Raw genomic sequence first — 27,029 nt, 5'->3', positions numbered from 1 at the left:
CAGATTAATATTTAAAAGGTGCCATATGTAAGAATGTGGCCAAAAACAGTTACTAAATAAATAACTAAAATAAATTCTAAAGTTAAATAATCACATCTGACAACTATGTAAAAACTGTGAAAACGTGAGTTAATTGCTCTTCCGGCCCTGAGTGTCCTTTAAAAAAACCCAGAATCAATCGAAAATCCCATCGTTTCCCGCATGACGTGAGCTTTCAATTCAGAAAACCTTCAAAAGCAAAATAATGTGCCTACTAAAAAGTCTCTTTCATCGACTCAAAGCATAACAATTTGCAAATAGATTAGTACAATAAGAAGAAAAACAAGTTGAGTTTCTTCCAGTTCTATAAAATAGAGCCCATACAGTAAAGAATCTAAGCAGAGAAGGGAGTACGGAGCTGCATACACTCAAATCTCAATGAGTCATGCAGCGTTTGTGCCAAACAGAGTGATTTCAGGTGGTGGATTAACAGGCGAAAGAGTATAAATATCTGTAGAGATAAAAAGAATCAAAGAAAACCACAAACCTAAGAATGTTACAGCTTTAAAACCAACGTTAACCATTACAAAAGCCAGGAAATCCAAAGAAAGTAGCTGTTACTTCAGTTGTATTCATGCCATTCATCACAACTGGCCCTAAAGATAATAAAATATCTCTTAGCTTCAGCAGCTTCTTCAAGGTGGTGTGCTTTACAAGATTTGTCGTTTTAAGTGCAGCGAGCAGATCTGAGATTGGGCATTGGGCTGACTGTTCCCCCCCCTCCGTGCTTATGTCCTTCACACTGCTGCATTATAGAAGTATCGCTCTATCACTGATCAGCGCTTCATAAAAAACATCCACATTCACCACCGTCCTCCTATTGGCACTGCATGCAAATGCTGTCAGACACCTTTCTTAGAATCCTTCTACTTCAGCTCGCACAGGTGTTCAGAGATGCTGATGCTGCCTGTTGCTCAGAGTGCAGCACGTATGCTTCTTAGCACCTGGCTTTGTCCCCGGAAGCCTTTCAGTCGGACAATTATACCCTATTCCAAGTTAACCATAGTTCCCTGGTGTCCTAACGAACATGTCTGTGACATGCTTTGGTCCAAATACCTTAAGGATGAAGCACCACAGCAGTTAAATCACCCTGTCAAAACATCCCTGTCCAGAACGCTCTCTTTTGAGCGCCTGTCTCTTTAAATATGCAAATGACACACAGGAAACTACGTCAGCGTCACTGAGGCTAACGGCAGCTAACAGTTAGCATTCGGAAAAGCCATCGTTTGCCGACTCTCGCCGGCACATTGCCATCGTCATATATAAAATGTAAATCCTCTGAGGCTGGAAGTTTGTGTAGAACTCTGCGCTGCACTGTGCAGCCAAGAATAGAACACTTTGCAGACTTCCGCTCTTCCGGACACTATCGCCCTCACCTGCACTCTCTTGTTATTTAGGGACAAAATGGAGCTCCGTGAGACAACAATTCCAGGAATGTGTCATGGTGACGTAGCAATGAGCGCGGAAGTCAACATCGCATCTTTTATCTCCTGTACTTAGACTGAGGAGGACCACAAAAACATGACATGAGTCATCTTTTTTCACACTTTGCCGACTCGTAGGGCCTCCAGAGTGAGATTCAATGATTAAAAAGTTGATTTTGCATAATATGTCTCCTTTAAACTAAGTAGAAAAATGACATTCCCTTCTCTTGTAAGCTTAACAAGTGATTTAAAAATAATCCTGAATCTGGATCCATGTTTGGATCACCTCCATCATCCAAAATATCTTCCTTCAGTCGTAATCTTCATCCACAAAAATCTAAATTCATACTTTATTTTTTCCAGATGGTGGATCTAATTAAAGGTGTTGGTGAAACTGCTCAAGAGACACTAAAGAAAAAAAGTACCATGCGTTCTGCCTTCCATCTGAGCTCACATCTATCCACATTTTCTCTATCTACATCTGCCTTCAGGGCACGTCAGTCAGCTTTATTATAGTTTAATTACAGGCTTTTCAGCAGATACTCTAAAAACAATGCTCATCTGAAAATGGCCTCGAGCGGCTGTGTAGTTATTCTCATGGTTGAACAATTGGACAATTATCTGATGTTTACATTGGGAAGAAGGGTGGATGAAACGGCTTGATCGTTCTATAATGGCTCAGGTTTATTGTTAGAAATGCTTGATAATGAATGAATAAACACATAATAATAACCTATTTACCTATGCACTGTAGTATAAAATCACCTTCGGGATAAAAAAAATTATTGATGATGCAGAATAGTAAGAGTATAGTAGAATAATTTGTAAAATATCTGCTGGGACTTACATTTTGACGAAGGGGTCAGAATAGCCGTTGGAGTCCATGGCAGCCAGATGGGCACAGCGTATAATGCCCACCAGCAGACAGCCTTTCTCTGTGTTGTAGCACAGTGACACCAGGATGCGTCCACGCTGAGGACACCAAAAGAACAGCAGTGTAAGAACACGGCACCTGGGCTCCATCCTGACATATCGCGACACAGCGATCTCACATGGCAGCACTTTCCGCTCCAAAAAACTAAAACACAATAACTGTGTTTCCACCGAGTGGGATGTGGTTTCCATATTATAGGCCAAGGGGAGAATTCAAATTAAAGCTTATAATTAAAAGGTCTCATCTGAGTCTGGCTTAATGACACCGCTACCTTTTAATCTTCAGGTTGAACCATTAACTGTGTCTAATCAGAGGCCAAAAAGCCATTAGCCTCTGTCTATAAAACTGCGACGGGGAAATTAGATAACAGCCGCCAAAGGAGGGAAAACAACAAACTACCATGAAGCACTGGTGTCATTTACACACTGTAACTGCGTTCATGCGAGTGGTTTCCCCCCCTGACATTGGTGCATTAAAGTTAAAGTCGGAAATAGATGATTGATTAGGAAATTACACGTAAGAGTTGATGATGGATAATATTACCTCCTCCTCTGCCACGAGCGCTCCTGGTTCCACCGTCTGATTGTTAGCTTCTTTATTCTAGATTAAGAGACACAGAGAGAGACATTGTGGTTATAGCCTCCACACACACACACACACCCACCCACCTATATATATATATATACACATAGGGCCAATTCCAATTCCTGTCTTAACCCTCAAGCTCAACCCTTAATCTTAACTGGCCCTCAAAACCAAGTGTTGAGGGTTATTTTTAAATGGGACACCCCTTAAAATGCAGATACGTCTTCAGACTGTAGGGGGCAGAATAACGCGAAAGCTGCGTCCAGTCTGTCAACTCCAAAATAATAATAAGAAGAACACATTTACGTCACTAGTTATTAGGTTGTCAGTTAGTTATAAGATGATACTCATACAAATACCACAACCACGGACATATTCAGCTGACAGTTACCACACACCACGACTTATTGAAAAGTAAACCATAGCAAACGATCGCTTGTCCGCACCGGCCGGCTATTGACAAAAGATCGTAAAAAATAAAAAATAAATGTTTACGCAACAATGACGTCAGTAATCCATAATATGGGCCTAAACTAAGATAATACAATGGTTTTCATCATTTTTATATCTCTATTAACAAAGAAAATACTTAATTTGTGACGTACTCGTTTCGTTGCTTTCTGCACCATCTTTGTTATGGCAAAACACGCAATGCATTCTGGGTAGCCCTTGCTCCCAAGGGTGGTCTCGGAAAATCTCAATATTGAGGTTCGATACAGACCTTAAACTTGGCCCTCAACTTCATTTTTCTGAGAATCGGGACAGCACTTGCACTAGAGGGAGCGCATTTTTGAGATTGAGGGTTAAGCAAGGAATTGGAATTCACCCGTAGAATTGACATACCTGTGCAATTCTCTCCAAACCCATATTGTAGCGTTTACTCTCGCCCTCTTTCAGTTTCTTCAGCGCCACTCTGACCTCTCCGATGAATTCATTTCGTCCGAGCCTGTCCATGTCACACACACACAACCTTCATACACACACGTGCAACCACAGGGAAACAGAAACGAGAAAAGACGCATGTGAGTCGAGACCTCGAGAAAAGTTACAGATGAAACCTGTCACTGCCGAGAAGTGCTCGCCAAACGCTGTACGATCGCAAAGTGCATCCGAGCGGTTTTGCTCCATTTCGCGGCGCAAGATGAGCTTCGTAGTCGCTACGCACACGCACACACACCCCCACACAGCTCTACTGTGAATAATGAGGGTTTGTACCATTGCTGAGTGTTTCCACAGAATTTCAATCTTCTTCCGTCTTGGCTGTTACTCCATCAGATGCTAATTTGTCGTAATTGAACCACGTATAAGAGAAAACAGATTGTCAGAAGCAGGTAATCAGTCTTCCCTCGCCATTTCTGAGAGCTGAAGGCACAAACTGATTGCATGTCATTTTTTACGCAGGTAGAAGAAATTGTGTCGTGTATTATTTAAAGTGTTTTTTTGCACAGCCCGTGGCTCAGAGGAAATTAAATGGGGTGATAATGGAGGTTTGCCGGTACAGGTCAAGGGCTGGTGTACCCAATCCCCATTGCTCCCCTAGGGTTAGGGTTAGTGCTGCCCACTGCTCCTCGTTGTGTGTGTGTTCATTAACGTTGTGTAAAAAAAGGATGAGTTAAATGCAGAGATGCATTCTCATTCAAATTCTTGGATGTGCAGAGGCTTTTGGAGGCAGCTGGAAGAAGGAGTGTGCAGAGACTTGTATATGATTGCAGAGAGAGAGAGAGAGAGAGATGATTGGAGCAGACTTCAATGGGCATGTTGATGAAGGGAACGACGGTGATGAGGAAGTGGTGCGTAGGTATGTGGTGTTATGGAGAGAAAATGTGGAAGGACAGATTGTCAATAACGATGGATCGGGCTGTGGTAAATATTGAAGATGATGAAGTTACTGGGGGAAGAAGTTGGAGCTCAGTTAAGGAAAGAAGACGACATCAGTGAGCGGCAGTATGGGTGCACGCCAAGAAAGAGCACCGCAGATGCAAATTTCTCGCTTTGAGAGTGCTGATGGAGAACTATAAAGAAGGACCAGAAGGAGCTGCAGCTTATGATCAGGTGCCAAGAGAGGAACTGTGGAATTGTATGAGGAAGTCGGGAAGCGGTGATGGTTTTGACAGAAGGATAGCAGCAAACATTACCGGGGCGGCTCAGATTCGTGGATATTGTGAAGGAGGTCGTGCGGACAATTGGTCGAACAAGATCCAAGGCGTCAATACCTACACCCTACTGATGGCATAACTAACTTGCCAAAGAAAGAGAGAGAATCCACTGACCTCACGACAAGAAAGCTCCTCACTAAATCCAACACTCTGAGGTTGTACGCCGAGTGGAAGGAAGTTAGGCCGAGGATTAGCGAGGTGTCAAAGCCACTATCCAGGATGAAACAACTAACATCCAAGGATACATCAGTGAGATGGCCCCCAGTGAGTGCCTGCTAAGTAAATCCCTTTGGCAGCTGAAGAGGAGGAATCAGAAAGGAAAGACAAGCCCCTAGTTGGCATGGAGAAGGCTGGGGTGAAACACAGCACTAATCGTGGCTGCACAGGAACAGGCCCTAAGCATGAGGCTGGGGTATATCACACCTGGCAAGACCCCTGGGCATAGGCTGTGAAAAGATGCCCTGGAGAGTTAAGATACTGGCGGGGAAGTCCTGCATGGAACGCCACACCCAGTTGGCTGAGTACGGACTGGAGGTCCCGGGATCAAGAAGACGGAAGATGAAAAGATAGTGGACAACGGAGGTAAGATGCTGGGACTTCCAGATCCAGACAGATAAACTGGTGGCGGCTAATCGACCAGACGGTGGTTGTTGGTTGTAAGTATGAGAAATTCCAAGGGCTGAAAGAAGAGATAGAGAAGAAGCCTCATAAGAGAGCACTAAAGGGCTGTAACCCCCACACTGGGACCTCTATCTAGGAGAGCGCAGTCCTAGAAACAGCTAAGATACTGCACAGAACCCTTAGGCTCCCAAAGCCCAGAGGGACCTGAGCCCAAGTGGGCAATTGGGGGAATATACACAGTGCACACACACACACACATCTGCTGAATATCACACTGGCCGTAAGATTTTAAATAAAGATGCATAACAAGTCTCCACTTCCTCCCCGCTGTACAAAATGAAGTGAAAAACATGTCGGCTCTATCTGTCTGTTAGTTATGATTACAGCCCCGTGGAAATGTCACACCCCAATCTGTGGCTCACTTTATCTTGCCATGGGGCGTGCTTTATGCAAATGAGGGTCCGTAATATCACAGCGGTGTGAACGTGTTGGCTGGACTACAAACAGGGCATTTCAGGTGCATTAGAAGCTCTCTATAAATGACTTTTTAAACTCTTTAACAGATCTTTTCGTGTCACAAAAGAACACACGCCAGGGAAAAAGATGTGCCTCCTTTAAAGAAACAACCGAATCGATATCTTACTCTGTGTTGTTGCAGTCGTGTAGCATGAATTCTTTCACTTATTCAAACCAGTGGTGATGTCTGATGGAGCATGAATATTTAATCAGCCACAGTAGAGACTTCACCAGCCCCATCACCTGCTACAATATTCCCAAATGGATTGTTGCTGCCTCTGATTTCTTCTCCGCTCCTCGCTCTATTCTCAGCCTCTCGTTCTCTTTCTTTTCACACACACACACACACACATTTTTGCACGACTATTCTTCTCAGGATTGACTTCCATTCATTTGAACAGCCAAAACAACCGAACAAAGCATTAAACCCTAACCGTACCCATCATCAGTTAATGCCTAAATGAGGTTCTTCCTCATACGGACCACATTTTGGTCTTCATGAGTGCTACTGGTCCTATCAAGGTCAGTGTTTATGGTCCAAAAGAGGGAACACCCTTCCCTTCTCCTCGTTCTCTTACCGTCCCTCTGACATTTGGACATTTGACATGCTGGTTCCAGCATTTCAGTCATAACAGATGAGTCTCTCTGGCAGGGGCTTCAGAATAACTCTGACTCATGACCACAGCTGTCAAGTGATTTATGGTGCCTTTACTCTATCATACGTGTTGCAAGCACGGATTGCGATACGACACAGGTTGCAGTATGAAGCATGACACCGTCGTGTTCCCCGCCCCCCCCAAATGTTTTGACTTCCTCTGTGCAAACGCTACATCCATTTCCTCGCGCCTTCAATTTCGCGTGGGGCCCGGAAGGAGAGAAAAAAAGAATCCGTCTGAAATACCAACAGATGCTCGTGGAATCTGTTCAACCTGTGGTGCCAATTTTGACTTGACTACAGTTTTGCATTTGCAGGGTGTTTTTAGCGCGACTGCAGGGCGTCTGTACTTGTGAAAGCAGCTCTGAGGCTGCATCAATTATTGCATATATATAAAGATGGTTCGACACGACCCGACATGAAGTGGTCGTTTTACTGATAACTTTGGTTTAATTTAAAGGTGCCATATTTAAGAATGTGGCCAAAAATGGTTACTACATTCAAATTCAAACACGAGGTCTTTTAGGTTTCGTTTTTTTGACGTAACTGGCAACCCGTGGTTGCTCGGCAGCTGAGACTCTACTGACTGCAATGATTGGTAGACGGCGGTAGGTGGCGCCACATGCCAAAACATGATTTGCAGTCTGCAAAATATTTTTTTTGAATGCAAATATTTTGGCTGTACTGTTGTTGTTGGTGAGTTCAGTTTGTTATATGAACATTATTCCTGAGTCTCTGTGACATATTAGGAGGATTTTACGGCCAGTTGCTTCAGATTCATGACATGATGCACCTTTAAAACTGGGGTGAGATTTCGTCAATACCAGCTGATAACTGGATACATTGTTGGACAGACCATTTCCAAGAATACAGCATCTAAAGCAGGGCTGTCAAACTCATTTTCACTGAGGGCCACATTAGCATAATGGTTGCCCACAAAGGGCCAGATGTATCTGTAAGACAGCATAAAGGTAACTAAATGTAAACACACCCTTAGAAAAATACTTTGAAGCACGGGTGATTTCTTCAGCCAAAACAAAGCTAGCTTTCACCGCCGCATCGACTATTTGTTGTTTTTCTTGAAGGCTAACTTTGGCACACTTGGCTCCTTGTTTGGTGTCAAAATGCCGACGTAGATCGTACTCTTTGGCGACCGACACCGCCTCACGACGCAAAAGACGTACAGGTTTTTCTCCTTGAAGGACAAACATGTATTCACCTTCCCATCTTTCTTGAAACTGCCTTCCATCTGCATCAATCTTTCTCTTCCTGGATATTTTGGGATCATTTGTGGATATTCAATCAATCTCAACTTCATTCGTCGCGTGATGCATATACAACGTTACACTGCAATCTAGTGGTGGGATGCCGTCACTTCACAGTAACACAATCGCATTGCATGCATTGCGGTAAATGTAGTTTATAGTCAACGCACGCATTAAAGCAGCATAGACCACGTGGGCCACATAAAATGACGTGGTGGGCCACATTTGGCCCCCGGGGCCTTGAGTTTGACACGTGATCTAAAGACGTATGTGTTCTCCTTGATCATAACACCTGACTAATGTCACCTGAAGCGCCTTACCCCCCATCAATACCAAATCAACAATCTGTCCTGCTGTCTCAGTGAACTACAGAGCAAAAAGTATATATTACAAAGCCTGACAGAGGGATGTAGAGAATCTCAGCAGAAACTGACAAAAGGAGAGCGCAGAGACCTTGCACTGACATCACGCGGGTGGTGTTTTAACATGCACATAAGCATGCATACTAAATCTGGATGTCTTGACACCCCCCACCTCTCATCACAACACCTCCTCATGCTCCATCTCTCCTCCGTCATCAATCGTTTCAGTGATGAAAGCCACCGTATAGATCATATGATTTTGTGTATTTATAAGCACATAAAAGAGTGAATGGAATGATCGGAGCACTACATTATAATCACTGTCTCTGCTTTCTAATTTATAATTTCGCCCAAAGGCAGAGGGCAGACCGCGGCAGCGATGAAGTGATAAATTTGGACCTGATCTCAAAATCTTGTCAATGTCACTGAAATAAAAACATCTTCAATCAAGAGACAAGCTTTTTTCGCTGGAGGTCAGTGAAAAATGTCTTTTAAATGTTTTGAAATGGCAAATGTGCTGATTTTATGAAGCACTCATCTGATTATAATGACCATTTATAAAGTCCTTTGAACGGACATATGTCATCTGCATAAATTGGGTGTAAATAGGTAGTTATTTGATTTACTACTGCCTTTCTGTGCCCCCATTCTCCTCTGAACTTGTTGGCAAATACCTTATGGGAGCAAGACAAGAGTACTTTTGTGTGTGAAGACAGTGAGACGGGTGGTGTCAGGGGTGACGTGTGACAGAAGGGTAAGAAGCAAGAGTGAAAGGGAAGGTCTGCAAGACGGTCATGAGACCTGATATGGTGCATGGCTTGGACAGATAACAGACAGTACCACAGTCTAAAAGACAAGAGGCAGAGCTGCATGTAGCAGAACTGAGGATGCTGAGATTTTCGTTGAGCTCTCTGCGTCATCCCCGACTTGCACAAAATATTTTTTAAGTGTCCGTCACTCCGTCAAGGGACAACGGAGACGGCAAGAGCTGCGATTGGTCCTCAGGACAGGCCGAGCTAAGCTGCTCTGTGCCGGCTCACAGTGAGCACCGAGCGCCTACAGAGGCCGAGCTGATCACCGCCGACAACGTCGCTGCCAAACTATAAATGCGTCATATCTTAACACACACAGCACATGTTTAGACTCTAAATGGCCAATTTCTTGCCTCTAATTATCTTAAAACTGCGTTCCGTGACACAGAAAAGTGAGAAACGGCCACTGTTTCAACAACAACAGTCTTTCTCTCTCGGACGCCATTGCTCACTGTAGCCAAAAGCACAACAACCTTGCGTAGCGATGCCTACTGATCGGGCGGGAAATTGCAGTGCGTATCCGTCACCACGAAGCAGAAGTATGAAGGCTCGAGGGGTCTCCGTGGTTACGCAGTCGGATAAAAGAGGGAAAGTTGAGATGGTTTGGTCGCGTGGTATTGGATAAAGGACGTCGAAGATGGAGCTGCCAGGCAGGAGGAAAAGAAGAACACAGAGAAGGTTCATTCTGAGCTGTGGTGACCCCTCAAGGGGGAAGCAGAAAAGAGGAGGAAGAAGATTTGACCACCCCCTTCCCCCCTAAAAAAAAAAGCCTTGCTGCACCGTTTAAGGGATTAGCCAATGTGATGTCAACCATGAAGTCAGGTTTGAGGGCATAAGTTATTAGTTTACTCAATAATAACAGACAGAACCTCCAGTGGCCTGTAGAGATTTCCTCTGCACACGGAGGAAAAATAATTATCGAGGATGAATAATACTTTACCAAAATTGCAGTGACAACTGTTTATTTTTCTCTGAGAGCCATTTCGTCACCGCCCTCCACTTAGCCGTCCCACTTTGCAAATGCATATTTTACCTAAGCTTAATGGCTTTATATAATCATTTAATAGCAAACATATGTGAATAAATGGAAAGTTAATGCACAAAACCCTCTTTGCACGTTACACATTTGCACTTTAAGACAAAGCCCAGTGCAGACAGAATGGACTTGACACCGAATACAATTTTAATGACTCACAAGTCTTTGTCTGCGTTCCAACTAATCACCATCTCCGATGTGGGCTGAGCTGCCAGATATTAAGAAAACCACCTGAATGAAATCACTGCCTATTCATTTTTTTTCCCCACATGAAATAAAAACAGGGCCCACGGTTGGTGTAGTGGTTTGCACTCATTACCTTTGCAGCAAGAACACCCGGGTTCCTGGGTTTGAGGAATGTGTGCGTGGGTTCTCCGGCTTCGTCCCACAGTCCAAAAACATGCGATATGGGGATGAGGTGAATTGGTGACTCTAAATTGACCGTAGATGTGAGAGTGTGAGTGAATGGTTGTTTGTCTCTATATGAGGCCTTGTGATGGCCTGGCGAACTGTCCAGGGTGTACCCCGCCTATCGCCCAGTGTCAGCTGAGATAGCTACAGCATCCCCCGTGACCCTCTGGTGGAGGATAAAGCGGTAGATCATGGATGGATGGATGAAATAAAAATATATCCGACTCTTTGTGGTGTATGGCCCAGTTTGACTGACTTTGTGTCTGCCTCTCTGACAGACCGAGTCTGGGGCAGATGTGAGCGTGGCTCCTCGGCAGCTCGCAGCACCATGGTGATCACTGCAGCATCCCCTTGTCTACTCCCTGCTGCGACCGGCAGCGTGGAATACAGCAGAGCACAACCCCAGCGAGTAAACATCTCTCCGGGGGGGGATCCTTCTCGGTTTCTCTCTATTCTCCAGCTGTTCGCTGCTCTCTGTGCTGTAATGAGAACAGAGTCAGTCTATTGGCCGAGGAATCGCGTTGAACAGGTTTCGAACGCCTTCGCTATCTACCATTCTTAAACTCCCCATCACTCGACTTCTCTTTTCTTCCTCATCTTAGTGAACTGAATTTCCTCATTCACGACTCTATCTCTTTACTCTCTCTCGGAGCAATCCCCCCCTTTATGTTCTCTCTCTCTCTTTCAGATGACACATGAACTCTCTCCGGTGTGTCATCTGCCTCAGTCTTAGCCTCCCCGAGCTTCCTCTTCTGCAACCCCTCAGCTGTCACTTGACATCATTCATGCTTTAGCTCCTGCTCTTTGTTGGTCTTGGCAGCCACTTCTCTCATCCCTCTCTCTTCCCAGAGCATCCCTGCTGGTTTAATGTCTGCGGGCTGTGTCCTTGAACAGAGGTCAGATGGGTTTTCCTGTATTTTGAAGCAGCGTATCATCTTTAGCGGCACACACGCGCGTGTGTGTGTCTGTATGGGTGTGAGATTTGTATCTAAACGCATGTGTTGAAACGCTCAAGGACGTGCATCGTTTGCATATTATGTTATATGTGAGTGTGTGTGCACAGAGGAAGGATGCATGTTCCTCCCTGCCAGTGATTGCCCTTGACATACACACAGGAGAATAAAGCATGACTGCACACACATCTGATCGGTGAGTGCACCCGTATGCATGCATTTGGATTCTTGTTTCCTCAGAATAAACAATGCCGCCCAAGCCTATTGTGACTGCACACGTTCACAAACACAAAACACTATCTCTGAATCGACTTAATTGACTTGCACGTCGGACTTTTTCGGGGCCAAATCTGTAACGCTTGACCTCAATCACTCCATATGGAGAGAACAGCAGGGAGGAGGAGGAGGAGGAGGAGGAGGAGGGCAGGGGGTGGCAGTGGCGACTCCCGGGCCAACACCTGAGCAGTTACTGCAGTAACAGCAGAGTGGAACAGTTGGCCGGGTGTCACCTGGATCCTATAATGAATCACCCAAAAACCAACTGGGAAGCATTGGCTGGGTTGTCCACTGGAGGATTGGAAGCATGAATCTTCCTCCACATAATAAAGTGGTCACTGGGCGTCTTATACACTCTGAGAAATAGACGTGCTAAGTAGAACCATATAAGGCTCTTCGGCTTGTCCTCGTAGGAGAACCCTTTTGGAGGGTTCCCCCAAGAACCCTTTTAAAACCCTTTATTCGAGAAAGGGATTTTAAAGGGTTCTCTGGATCAAAATGGTTCTTACTGGAACCATTAGTGTTACCTAGAAGCCTTGAAAAACTCCTTCATCGGGAAAGGGTTTTTCAGAAGCAAATGGTTCCAGGTAGAACCTCAGCCCTTGTAGAAGAACCCTGTTTGGAACCCTGTTTTCGTACTTCTCCGACTGCGTAATGCGTTATCCGACTGCGTAACCACGGAGACCCCTCGAGCCTTTATACTTCTGCGTCGTGGTGACGGATACATGCTGCAATTTCCCGCCCGATCAGTAGGGGTCGCTGCACAAGGTTGCTGTGCTTCTGGCTACAGATAGCAATGGCGTCCGAGAGAGAAAGAGAGAGAAAGACTGTTGTCGTTATTGAAACAGTGGCCGTTTCTCACTTTTCTGTGTCACGGAACGCAGTTTTAAGATAATTTGAGGTGAGGAATTATCCATTTAGAGTCTAAACATGTGCTGTGTGTGTTAAGATATGACGTATTTATAGTTTGGCAGCGACGTTGTCGGCGGTGATCAGCTCCGCTTCTGTGGACGCTCGGTGCGCACTGTGACCCGGCACAGAGCAGCTTCGCTCGGCCTGTCCTGAGGACCAATCGCAGCTCTTGCCGTCTCTGTTGTCCCTTGACGGAGTGACGGACACTTAAAACATATTTTGTGGAGTCGGAGACGACGCAGAGAATAAATTGGGCTTAAGAGTGTAGGAAAAAAGCTAATTGTCGGGCGGCCGCGCCTACCTGAGCGTTTTGGTCGTCATGTCAGCCGCTGTGATGCCGTGGTACATCAGTGTTTCGTTCCACACTGGGTTCAACGTGTTCTTCAGGGTTTTTGTCCGAAGCTTGTTCGCCTGGGAAGGAGAAGGAGAAGAGCCGTGAACAGAGAGCGGAGGATTAAAAGAAAAAAGGATGCTTAAAGGTCGAGGTTTCAGTTCAGAATGAGAGCATATGAGGTGGAAAAACTGGGGATATTGTGAGATCAAAGAAGGAGGAGATCTATGTGTGGAGACATCATTTATTCCCAGTCCCGTGGGAAATCTGAAACATCTGCTGCCTACTTTGTAGAGGAGAGTGAGAGGACATAGGGCTTCCCTCGCCTCACCTGTCCATCTGTCTCCTCCCCGCCTTTACGGCGATGCCAGACTTCATAAACAAAGCGTCTTAAACACAACACAGCAGACAATTAAACTGCACATTCAGTCCATTCAGCATGGAAAATTAAAGCTCTCTCTGGGAGATTAAATTCACATGAGCACCTAATAACATCCCAGCATCCATAAATAAACTTTTTGAACCACTCTCCGCCTCATTTCCTACGATTGCTTTGAGGATCTTGTTTATTTATGTTCCTTCTTATACGTTTGTTTTAATGCACATTTTGCCAAACCTCCGCTTTATCCTCATTTGGATAATAACACTTTGTGGGACCACAGCCAGAATTAATTTCCATCACATAAATGTTTATTAATAGCAGAAAGTATTTACTGAAGACGTGTAGGTGGGTCAAATGTGATGCTTGAATTCATTATCTACTGCTTTATCCTGCACATGAGGGGTCGTAGGTCAGCTGGAGCCAATCCCAGCTGACACAGGGCGAAAGGCGGAGTCAATTTACAGTGTCCAGTTAACCTCTGCCATGTTTTTGGACTGTGGGACGAAACAGAAGTACCTGGAGAAAACACATAAAACTCATAGGGAGAACCTTTTTGGTTAGAAACCCGGGTCTTTTCACGCATGAATTTAAAGGTCACATGGAGTGGTCCTGTTGCACATATATGTTAGTTATGGAGGTCTACTTACATACATTAACTTGTTTTTATGGTCAAAAACCTCCTAGTTGCTGTAAACGAGCCGATAGGACTTTCACTCACGATGTAAGATCTCGTGTGAAATTGATATTGCAGAGCTTCACTGTCACACACACAAAGAGAAACACAAACACCAGCGAGCTGCAGTTGTGCACAGACTGACGTCATCCATCCCTGTCGCTTATTTTTTTTACCGCTCACACGGCCTTCGCGATGAAAGTGTGTTAACGCTCACGTCTGAAAATAGTCCCAATAAAGGCAATATTATTATTCTTCCTTCTGAAGAATACACCGACCAGCTGTCTTAACTTGCCTGTGAGTGACCCACTTTTGAGGATTTAAAATGGGCTCAGATCTGAGAGTCGCGAGGCGAAGCTGAAAGAAGTCAGACGGCGTAGAGAGGCGGAAGTTCAATTATTAATTGAGGTAATATCACTTAAACAGTATATATGATGAAAACGGGCAGCATATTCTGTAACATATTCAGGTACATAATCCCATCCCCTCTCTGTTTCCTGCCACAGTCAGCCTATTGCTCCATCGCCTCAGGGTCAATGCTGAATGCCGTCTGTTTTTTTGTCCCCCCACCTCCCATTGTCCTGCTCGTGCCGTCTCCCCCTTATTCTCTTGTATTTTTTTCCCGCTGGAAACTTCCAGCTCATCGATAAGCCTCAGCCCATCGCGGAGCTCATTCACCTGAGGGAATGAGTGTCTTTGACTCGTGTCATCCGTCTGATTCATTGATGTGCAGGAGGAAGCGTGCACATCGGGGCAGAGTCACGACTCGACAATACACAAACTGTTTTCTGAGGAGATGACCCAGCTACAAAGACTGAACATCTCCAGATCCCTCTGTTTGCCCCCCTGACATCTCTCTGCTTCCATCTTCCTTCGACACCAGTCCAGTGCTTTTGCGTCTGTTTCTAAATGTTTTATCTCTTGCCCTCCATCTGCACGCCCCCCCCCTCCCCTTCCCCTTTTCCCCTTCCATTTGCGTGGATGGATCCTTTTATGTCTTTTCATATTCTTCCTCAGTCCCTCGTCTTTCCCCGAGCTGTAAGTGCACAGGGTTTCTGGCTGCGAGTGAGTTTTCCCAAGCACCTCGATTAAGACAAGACGAAAGACACCAGTGGCCGCGACAGACGCTCCAACATCTAACGTGTTTATGCATGTTAGTGTGTGTGTGTGTGTGAGAGAGGCAGTGATGCAGGAGGGAAAGCATCTCTGTGCGACTGTGACTCAAGCCTGAACATCTACAAACACAAGGTCACGCGACACATGCTCGCTGTGTGATTGACACTGCAGCGTGTTTAACTCGTGTGTGTGTGTGTGTGTGGGACGGACGCCGCGTGCACCTTTGCCCGCAGTACTTTGACAGCTCGCGGGGAAAAAAAACGAAACCCTCTGGTGCCCTGGATTATTCATTCGCGGGCGCGCGGCAAACAAACTGAACCTGAATGTGCATAAGTGTAGGTGTGGGAGTGTGTCATCCCGTCATCGTCGCTCCCCCTCGCGTGCAATTGCTCGCACTTTTCCGGTGACGCGGCCGCCCCGTCTGGTGGATACGCAAACAAGCGGCAGCGCATGGAACTTTACCTACTCATTGATGCTTTTTCTTTGCACCACCACCACCGTCAACACCACTACCAACTCCACTCTCTCCCCCCATCATCGCTCGCCTGTTGACGTGAGCCGTGTAACAATCCTCCCCTGTTTCCATGGCAACCACCTGCTGCTCTCCTCCCCTCATCTGCCCCCCCCCCCCTGCCCGCCCGCCCCTACTTCTTCTTCTCCACTCCCTCCCTCCGTCCCCCTTCCTTCCCTCTCAGTTGTCTCTGCACACTGTTGGTATTTCAAGGTCAAAGAGGGTCACAGCCAGATAGTGAGATAGAGACAGAGATAGGTGGAGAAAGTGTGTGTGTGTGTGTGAGAGACCAGTAACAGTGGCTGAGAAGACAGACAGAGGCAGGATGGAGGACATAAATCCCCCCCAGACATTGTTATTGTTAGCACCTTAGACCTCAGACAGTAGCCTCATTCAACCTCAGTGTCCTTCCTTGCGCTTATCATAACCTCATTTTTAATGTCAACCTTGGGCCAAAATGGCCGACAACAGGTTGCAGTTTGTTGTTGTTTGTTGTGTGTTTGTGTGCGTAGGGGATGTTGCGGTGAACCTTATCTCCGCTGCCTCTTGCGCTGAGAACAAGACAAGAGCGGTGCAGCCGACCAGAACTTGTCTGTGCTCGATAAAGCAGCAGAGAGAGCGGCGGTGAGCAGTAACCAAACAAAACTGTCCCTGCTCAGCGGCTCGAAACGACACCGTAAATGAGTCCGCGACCGCATCGCCGTAGCCTTTCCTCGCAAACGCAATTTTTTGACCTTTTCATGGTGTCTGATCAACAAAAAATTTGGACAGGGGACACTATTATAATCCAGGAAAATACATCACTGTACATTGTTTTATAGACAAATGAAGTGTAACCACCAGTTTCTGGACTTAGTGAGTGAGTGTGAGCATCACGGCCCTGTGTGGTCGCATTGTTGTTGTTTTTTTACGTTAATTGCTACTGAGGTAAGGTTGGAGCAGTGACCTTGCTAGCCCCGGGGAGGAGATGAAGTTTGACGTATGGATCTGCCAGCCCGTTGGAGTCCATGGCTTTCAGTCCCTGTGGACACAAGCAGATGACACACACACACACACACACACACACAGAGAGAGTGTAGAGTTAGTGACGTCATCATGCCCTCAGACTCTTGACACAACTGACAGGGTCAGAAAAAGACAGAGACTATGACAGACCTCCTCTATCGTAGTTACAATCTCAACAGCGCTGCTGGGTGTTTCTTTCCATGCCACTTTTGTTTTTCCTGTCCTCATCTCCCTCTCGTGTTGTCCTCCCGGGATAAACCGTTCGGCAACACTTTATATAATTAACATAATATAACATTCGACGGTATGTAAGGCGTCCTTGCACGATGGCCGCGTTAAAATTCTGTCAGCGGTAGATTCACTGATCGCCATTTCACAGAGCCGTGAGGATGATTTGCTGCGAAGTGACAAGCTGTGGACGAACATGCGTCTTTGAAAAAGGGGGTCGAGACAAAGAAGAACGACAAACATTAAAGCGTTTGCAGCATGGCGGCGTTTTCACACCGGGACTTCAATGGAGATTACGCAACCACACAGACAGACAGACGGACAAACAGACAGACGGACGGACAAAGACGTGTTTTTGATGAAGGATATTTAGTGAGTCGTGAGTACCTTTGCTTTGTGAATAGTACAATGAAGACAGTTGTTCTCCTGATCAAACAGCAGGCTGAACTCCAGCGTTCCCAGGTAGGCTGAAAACAGCACAAACCACAGCAATTACTGTCAGTGAAGGGACAACACACACGCACACACACACACACACACACACACACACACACACACACACACACAGAACATCTGAGTCATATTTGTAGCAGATGGCCACTTAAAAAACATGACACTTTCCTAATTTGAATTGATCTGTTTTGTTTGATTGCAGCAGCAAACTCGCATGCTCAGTCCGACTATTGTAACGTCGTCTAATAAATCATCGGTGGACCTTTGTGACACTTTGGAGGCAATTTTTTTGCTCATCTGTGCACACACTGGGACTTTTCCACACTCTTGTCTTGTTTACAACAGAGGTGGAAAAAGTACTAAAATATTGTACTCAAGTAAAAGTACCAAATACTTTGATGAATAATTACTCAAGTAGAAGTAAAAAGGAGTTCATTTGAAATGTACTTTAAGTAAAAGTTACTGAGTTACTTTGTGTGGGGTGTGAGGGTAGAAATGTGACAAGGGGTCAGAAATCCAAAACTATTTTGGAACGTGACACAGGATATTACGTCACTTTTGTGCTGGTGCTAAGCACATCATCATTGGTCTGGTTCTGGTGTATATTTTCCCCCTGTAGCTCTTCATTGTGCTGAAAGCTTACGGATAGGATTTATAAAGTAACTAAGTACAATACTTGAGTCAATACGTACTCAAGTAAAATACAAAATCCTGATTTTAAATTGTACTTAAAAAATACAAAATACACAAAAAAAGTATTCAATACAGTAACTTGAGTAAATGTATTTAGTTACTTTCCACCTCTGGTTTACAATAATACACAAACACTTCAGTTTCGCCCACGCCGAACTCACTGTCTTCATCATCAGAGTCGAGCGTCTCCTCCCTGTCTTCGTCGTTGTCCCCCCTCCTCTCCCCGTCCTTGTATCCCACGCCTGTATCCCCATTGAAGGTCTCCTCTTTCAGGATCTTCTTCTCCCTCGGAGGCGGCGGCGTGCACGGGTAGTCGTGGAAGCGGGGGAAGAAGTCTGAGATCTGCGGGATGGGGAGGATGGGACCCGGGCACACGTTGATGGCAAAGTGCTCCTGCATAGAGATCTTGACCGGTGAGGGAGGGGGCAGAGGGTTGGAGTGGGGCATTGCCGACGGGGAGGAAGCGGATGAGGGAGGGGTGGAGGAGGAGGAAGCGGGGAGGGCGAGGTGAGAGGTGGAGGGCGGCGGTGGCGGTTTGGAGACGCTCATGTGGGCTGTCGAAAAGGGACTGAGCATGGGGGGGGGGGGGGTGGCGTAGGGGAGGAAGGAAAGGATGGAGGTGAGGAAATAATAGCTCAGATCAGCGGCGAGGGGACAAACAAGAGGCTCAAAACCAGTAAAGGAAAAACAAACACACCCCATTCCCAATTTCTGTGAGTTTGTACAGCGGCAATGACAATAACTTAAAGGTGCATTATGTAATAAATCTAAATCAACTGGAGGTAAAATCCTCCTAATATGTCACAGAGACTCAGGAATAATGTTCATATAACAAACTGAACTCACCAACAACAACAGTACAGACAAAATATTTGCATTAAAAAAAATATTTTGCAGACTGCAAATCATGTTTATGTTTTGAAATCATGTTTTGGCATGTGGAACATCCAAAAACATGTCCCAGCTTCCATGCAATCAAAAGTCGAAATAGAATTTTCTGGCACCATTTCCCAGTGTGACTCACAGAAAGTGTCAGAACACCAATTACATGCCCAGAATCTAACATATTCAAATATAGTGCTGTAAAGTACGAACACGTGACGTCATTTATGTGCACTTAGCTCTTCCCTTATCTCCTCTCCTCTTCTCTCCTCTTCTCTCCATCTCCAAATCCCCTAAGCAATATTTACATAATACTTTTTCAAAGGATTTCTCCTCAGTGTTTGAGCATATTTGTCACTAAATGACGCGGAATAACTGTAACTCCCGAAACTCCAGCGTCGCCAAAGCCAAATGCGATTGTTTCCCCGCTCCGCTGTTGGTCCACGTCAAAAGCGCTTCATCTTGGCGAGAAGTGCACGACGGTAAATAAAGAATTAGATAACGTGAATAAAACGAAGTCGCCTGGAACAAGAACGAGCACTTTCCTCAATTAGATTGGACTTTAACACCATGCTGCAAACACACACAGAGATTAAAAAAACTATAAACGAAACTATTTCATTATGTCCGTTATGTTGTTGCTGCTGTCGCTCATTATTGTCGTCATCTTGTGACTCTGTTCCTTTACGCCTGGGCAGTTTGTTTAATAAATGTTGTTGTGATTTATGAGGCTGTTTTGAGGTCTTTTTTTTCCCCTTTTAGCTTTCAACTGATTCATCTGATTTTTATGCAAATGATATTTGGAGCTCGGTCATTAGTCTTGTGTGTGTCGCTTTAGGGAAGAACTCCTGGGATACCATTATTACTCAATGATCAATAATACATGTACATGTTTATGTTAAAGACGATTGATCGGACGATCTCTTTACGTGACTTTGATTGATTGTACCTTTTCTGTCAAAGTACAATGATTATTTGAATAAGTTTTGCTGTGTGACGTGTTGTATGTTGCCATATGTGATCAATATGACACACAAATGTTGACTTATACAGAGAAGCCACAGCAGCTTATAACACATTTATATACTGATATTATTGCTTTGTAAAAGGCATCAACTAAATATACCAAAATCCATTAAATCCATTTTGGTGTATCATAAAATATTGACTTTCTCCTTTTTTTTAATATGTATATATATATATATACACGTCTATACTCAAGAACACACATGCTCATATAATCTTTCCTATTAAATCCACATCCTAACAGGATGGAGAGACTCCACACATGCACACGCCTGCCTCCTCGTCATCGTATGAAGTTACAGCACTGAAACAATCTCATCACCTCTCAACACTGTGACGCTCGCTCCGTCTCTTATTTCCACTCTTATGTAACGCAATCCCCCCAAAAAATTCCCCGTGCTTTTCCTTCCTTTTCCTTCACCATGTACCATCATCATCGTGTTGCCCCGTAAAGTCATCATCATCACCACCACCATTCATTCATTCATTCGCTCGCTCACACCTCTGTTACATGCAGAGACACACACATGCAAGTTCCCACACACACACACGTGTGTGCATGTACTGCACAAACACACACACACTGGAAAATGCACAAATATAGCCATCCACAAGTACATACCCAGGGACGGTCTTCATCTCTGCCAGCACTCCATCTTGTCTGCTCTCACGTTTCTCACACACTGTGAAGCATGCAGACCAGCTTTGACTCAATACCCTCCTCTCTCTCTCTCTCTCTCTCTGTACTCTGTGTGTGTGTGTGTGTGTGTGTCTCTGACTCTCTTTCTGTACTCTCTCTCTCTCTCGCCTCTCCCTCTATCCCTCCTTCCTTTCCCCCTTCCCTGTTAGTTGTGACGTGTCGGCTTAAAGTCATTCACTTTCTCAGCGGCAGCAGAGATTCAGGATGTGTGTGTGTGTGTGTGTGTGAGAGGTTTATAAAGACGGATGAGAAGACAAAACTGCCATCACACACACATTAAATCATCCCGCTACTACGACTACTACCACCACCACGCTATACTATACTATGACCAATATCAGCTGTGTGTGTTTGGGTGCGTGAGACGACATCATCTTTGGCTACATTTACACTAGCTGGATATTTTTTTATATTATATTTTCTTCCCTCCGTTTTCCAAAATAACATACAACACGTCACACAGACAATAATCTCATTCTCAAAGTTCTCCCACCTGACAGCAGTCCGCCCAGGTCGGACCCAAAACCGGCGATGCTGACGGTGACGCGGTCTCTGCTCCTATACATAGGAACTGTATTTGCACATTTTTGGAGCGAAAACTGAGTTTTCCTAAATCTCCAGTGGAGTTTTTAGAAAGAAGCGTTTTCAGAGGCGAAAACGCCGTTTGTGACAAAAAAACCCCAAAACAAACTCTTAATAAGAAAAGCAATCTCAGATGGAGCCACATAAGAGGGATAAATCCTTCAGGATGTCATGTGTACAGAAGAAATCAACTAAAATAAGGATCATGCGAGGATGTATTATAACACACAAGTGTGTCAGGAAGAGAAAACCTTTGCCAAATCAAGAATGGTACTGAAGTACGAGCATACAACTGCCATCAGGGTTATTGACCGACCGCGGGGGTGTGGATGGAAATTGTGCTATTGTTGGCTAGAAGATAAAGGGAAGAAGAGACGGGAAGCTCATGTCAGGATGGCAGCGAGACAAGAATGAAAGAGGACACTCATCATGTAGGGGGATCCTGGACTGAGCTGGCTGATATGATGAAGAGAAAAAAAGACCAGGAGGAAGGAGAAGCAAGGGCAGGAGCATCGGAGGTAGATTCAAATGTTCTATGGTTTGGATAGAAAGGGAAGAGGGTAGAGGGTTAATCTTGAAGGACGACAGAATCATGAGTTTTCATCTAGGAATTCAAGGTGTGATGTTGGAAGGTTGTCACTTCTTATGCCCCACAAGCTGGTTGTCAAGTGAGAAGAGAAGTTGGATGAAGTGGTAGAGCGTGTAGGGAACCAGAGGTGATGACTGATGAGGCAGCGTTTGGTTTAGTATGGGGTTAAGGAGAGAAATGTGGCTGGGACAGATGGTGAGGTTGATTTTGCGTAAAAAGGATGGAAACGGCTGTGGGAAAGGCTGTGCAGCAGATTAAAGTGATTAAGGACAGGGATAGAAATGTTCTAACGAAGTGAACGGAGCGAGTTGAGAAGATGGAAAGGAGCGCTTTGAGGAGCTGAGGAACGAGAAGAATGAGATGAAGGGGAGATGGAGCCTCAGACCTGTGGAGGTATGGAGATGTCTAGGAGAGAGCAGTGGACTTTTTGACCAGATTTTTTAACACAATCATGGAGAGTGAGGAAATACTGAGGAATGGAGAAGAATCCCTAACCCTAAACTTTTGCCCTAACCCTACATTTTGCACGGTGTCGTGTAGGGGGGGGGGGGGGGGGGGGGTGCGATTTTGACCTTATAATCAACCCTCAAAATGTAGTGATCTCTGACGCGGGCTTTAAACGAAGTGGAAGATGCAATTACCCATGATGCTTTGTGAATTCAGCGATTTCAACAAAGATGGCGGCCACATCTGCCGAGGAACAATTCCGTTGTAAGTATATTTTCGCAAATAAGCACGTTACAATGTCGACATATGATGGTTTTATATACTGTACATCCAAGGGACCGTTGAGCTTTGAACACTAATGTCAGAAAACAACTGACGATTTACGAATGCAGCTAGCTAACTGGCTAACTAGCGCAGAATTGTCAACATGTGACGTCGGTTAGCACGTTCGTTTACGTTCACGGCGCTAATTTGCATATAGTGGTGTCCCAATTCCATAGGGAAGCCACTTCCCTCAACAAGGGGGATTTACGTTTGAGGGAACTCCAAACCAAGTGGACATTTTGAGGGGGAGAAATGGGACGCGGCCAAAGTGTAGTGGTGCCGATGGGGGAAAGACTTGTCGAAGGCCGGTTAATGAAAGAAGTACAGAAAAAGACCTATGATGTATGGCTTGGAGACAGTAAGACATGAGGTGGACGAGCTGAAGATAATGAGATTTCTGTTGGGAGTGACCAGGATGGACAGGATTAGAAATGAGCACATTTGAGGGAGTAGCTCAACGTGAAAGGTTTGAAAATAAACAGGCAAAGGTTAACATGGTTTTGGTTATACTTCCAGAGGAGCAACAGCAATTATATTGGATTATAAGGACGCTGGAGATGGAGCTGCCGGGCAGGAGACAAAAGAGGAAAAGACCACAGAGAAGGTTCATGTTCATGTTGTCGAGGAGGACATAAGGACAGTCGGTGTAATAGAAGTGGGCACGCGGGAGAGGGCGAGATGGAGACAGATGATCCGCGGTGTGGCTTCTGTCTGCTCTCTTTAACTCCGACTGTGGCGGCTCGAGTAACAGCAGACGTCTGCCACTGAGATAAAAATGAAACACAGCCCACAGTACAACACGAAGGTTCATTTATTGATTTGATGTCTGATATTTGATATTTCAGGGGATGTTTCTAAATACTACTACTATACTACTACTAATAGTACTGCTACTATGAACAATAATAACAATAATGTTAGAAATACCTGTAGATAACTGAAGTAAGAACTGATTTTCTTTCAAACCACATTTTTAATGATGATGCATGAGTTAGAAACATGGTCAGTGCATTAATTGATTTTTGAATAATTGCCCATGGTTGAAAAGTAACCGATAAACAACAACAAAAGCACTTAAATTAATGGTCAGATGGAAAGCACTTGGGTTAATATATGAAACATGTGCTCATTCAATCATGAACATTTGACAACTCATTACTTGGACATCTCATTACTATCACTGTTACCTCATCAATAATGCGTTAACGGTCCATAACACTGTATATTCATTAATTTTGCAATGCACATGAGGGCTAAATGAGTTGGAATGGCATAAATGAATAGCCGGGGCTACTGTAGCTTAACTATTAAACTATAAATAAGTGCTTTGGACACGGGCCACTCGCTTGAAGTAGCTCGGAATGAATGCAGAGTGCTTCTGGAGTACACTACTGTTAAATGAGCAGAGGTCTGAGTCTGCGTCGCGCGGACGCGAAACATTCGTCTCGTGGTCTTCGCGGTGTCAGCTTCTGCAGAGATGCTTTGGGACTTAAGTGAAAATAATGAAGTACGTATGAAGCCAGCCGTGCTTTTACCAGCTCTCTGTGCTCTCTGTGTCGCTGGGCACCTAAGACCCACTCGCTTCTCCAGCAGGAGGGTTCTTAATGCATTTAGGTCAGTGGTGATTTACTGTTTTTTGCGTTGGTTAAAGGTACAGTACGCATTTTTGAATTTTAGCATAATGTACACTACCGTTCTAAAGTGTGAAGTCACTCTAAAGTCCTTATTCTTGAAGGAAAAAACACCTTTTTTTGATGAATATAACATTAAATTAATCAGAAATACATACATATATACATTCTTAATGTGGTAAACACACACACAGCTGTTCCACCTGGAATACTTTTGGAGGGTTCCACCAAGAACCCTTTTAAAACCTTTTATTCAGGAAAGGGGTTTTAAAGGGTTCTCTGGATCAAAATGGTTCTTACTGGAGTGTTGGTAACACTAATAGTTTTTCAGAAGCAAATGGTTCCAGGTAGAACCTCAGCCCTTGTAGAAGAACCCTTTTGGAACCCTTATTTCTAAGAGTGTAGCTGCAAACGTCTTGTTTTTAATGGAATATGTACATAGGTGTATAGAGGCCCATTTCCAGTGTTCTAATGGTACGTTGTGTTTGCTAATTGCATTAAAAGGCTATTGGATGATTAGAAAACCCTTGTGCAATGATGTTAACACAACTGAAAACAGTTTGCTGGTTCTTGACGAAAGGCCAAAATTACTATATTTTCTATTCATTTTGCAACTCTTTTGATGAATAAAAGTGTGACTTTTAATGGAAAACTCGGAAAGAATTGTATAGTTGACCCGAAACTAAGTGATCTTAGAACAGGGCAACTGGCTGTTACACTACATCAGTACATACCTACAGATCCTTTCTACTCTGTAGCAAAAGCTTCCTGTGCCTGCAAAGAAACTTGAAAAAAAGGAATAAAATCTAAGAAGTGTTGGACAATAAAAGCAATAAAAATTGTGTCAACAACAGCGGGGACTTTCAGAGACGGAGACTTTGTCTCGGTGTCATACGAAATGAGTTCATCTGTCCGTGTCCGTCTGATGAGAGCAGCTCAGGACACGGCTGCTGCAATGCAATCCCCCCCAAAAAACCTGGGTATTTTAATAACTCTGTGGATGAAACTCAATAATCAACAACTTTCTAAACCTACTCTGTGTCTTGTAGCTTCAACCGAATGGAATGACAATCTCCCCGATTACCCTTATTTTGTCACGGTCACTGCTGCTGAAGAAGAAGAACATTGAGATCAGGTCCTTGATATTAATTCAGGGAATTCAGGGTCGTCAGCTCATTAGAGGGTTCACATACTGTGGTTATAATATCATATATGGGAAATATTTTTTTTATACTTAAGATAAAGAAAAAGGTCTTAAATATCTCTGAACATCTGATGTTGCACTTAAACTTCAGCTAAACAACAATCAACGAACCACTTCAATAAATAATAACGTGAAAATCCAATTAGTGACAAAGATTAAGAGCCTCTCGCTGGAGTCTGAAGGGTAGACATGATGGCATTTCTAAAATCACGATCATCATTTTTCGGGGTCTCTCTTTGTTTGCCGTCAGCTGATTAGATATTTGTTTACTTCCTATCCCCAAGGAAAATAAGAACTAATAGTACGAAATCACTATTTTCAAACGGGAAAAGAGAAGCTAATTATCACAGTTTCTATCTTACCTTCCATCGCTCCACCCCGGGGGCAATATCTTTACAATCTAATTGAAAAAGTAACTAGGATCATGTCCTTCAAGTGAGGTAATAACTACATTCAACAGACTTAATTGACACTGTTTGTATATTCACTAAAGCCACGTGGATCTTTCTGGGTTTCCTCGTGTCCGCGACAAACGCAATCAATTGTGCATGAAGGACGAAGCCTGGACAATTGCCCTGAGATATCGATCTTTCTAAGGGGTAAACATTAGGTAGTCTGTCAGCTGGATATTTAGCACGGCGGCGGCTGCTGCTGCTGCCGACATAAAAGAATGGCCCTGCAGCATCCAAAAGAAATATAAGACAGGGAAAGAGAGAGAGAGAGAATGTTACCTGGAGAAGTCGCCTTGCCTCAGTGACAAAATAAAAAAAACGAGTAAGGGAACAAAACTCAAAAATCCATCAAGTTGTGACTGTGAGCTATGCATCTCCCAGCATGATTAAAGCGTCCGTGCCACTTATGTATATAATATAAATAATAATACACATGTGGAGGGTGGGGAGTCTTGTGGGAAAGGAAGGGAAGAGGGGTACAAGCAATTTGTGGAGGGGGCATTCATCCAGTCGGTCTGCATGGCGAGATAATCTCCTCCCATTACTACAGCACAAAGCAGTGCAGGTTTTCCATTAAGTGTACAACCACAACCTCCCCTGCCTCTCTCAGACAGCCATTAGCTCTGGGATTGAGTAAACCCTCTATTTACATACTCCAGCACTAGCACATGCTGAATCTTTCAGCATCTGCCACCAACCACCACCGCGGCGGTGAAGAAATTGCATCATATAAAGATCAAATGAAGTGTTTCGCCACACACACACACACACACACACACACACACACACACACACACACACACACACACACACACACACACACACACACACACACACACACAC

General features: G+C 44.6%; 1 protein-coding gene across 1 annotated transcript in view; it reads right to left on the bottom strand.

Annotated features, from left to right (window-relative positions):
- The window catches only part of doc2g (double C2-like domains, gamma), a gene marked incomplete at both ends in the record, with an annotated part of 31,611 nt that extends 12,713 nt beyond the window's left edge, over window positions 1–18,898 (bottom strand). The window contains 7 exons of the mRNA XM_083909063.1: window positions 2,311–2,435; window positions 2,941–2,997; window positions 3,826–3,952; window positions 13,259–13,368; window positions 16,917–16,991; window positions 17,591–17,670; window positions 18,511–18,898. Coding sequence (XP_083765189.1) covers window positions 2,311–2,435; window positions 2,941–2,997; window positions 3,826–3,952; window positions 13,259–13,368; window positions 16,917–16,991; window positions 17,591–17,670; window positions 18,511–18,898 — 962 coding nt within the window. The remainder of the gene's footprint in view (window positions 1–2,310; window positions 2,436–2,940; window positions 2,998–3,825; window positions 3,953–13,258; window positions 13,369–16,916; window positions 16,992–17,590; window positions 17,671–18,510) is intronic.
- Window positions 18,899–27,029: the final 8,131 nt, after the last annotated feature.

The sequence above is a fragment of the Microchirus variegatus genome (assembly GCF_963457635.1).
Source record: "Microchirus variegatus genome assembly, chromosome: 23".
In the NCBI taxonomy this organism is placed as follows: domain Eukaryota; kingdom Metazoa; phylum Chordata; class Actinopteri; order Pleuronectiformes; family Soleidae; genus Microchirus; species Microchirus variegatus.
Note: the sequence above shows the minus strand (reverse complement) of the source record. Positions and strands in the feature narration are given on the sequence as shown.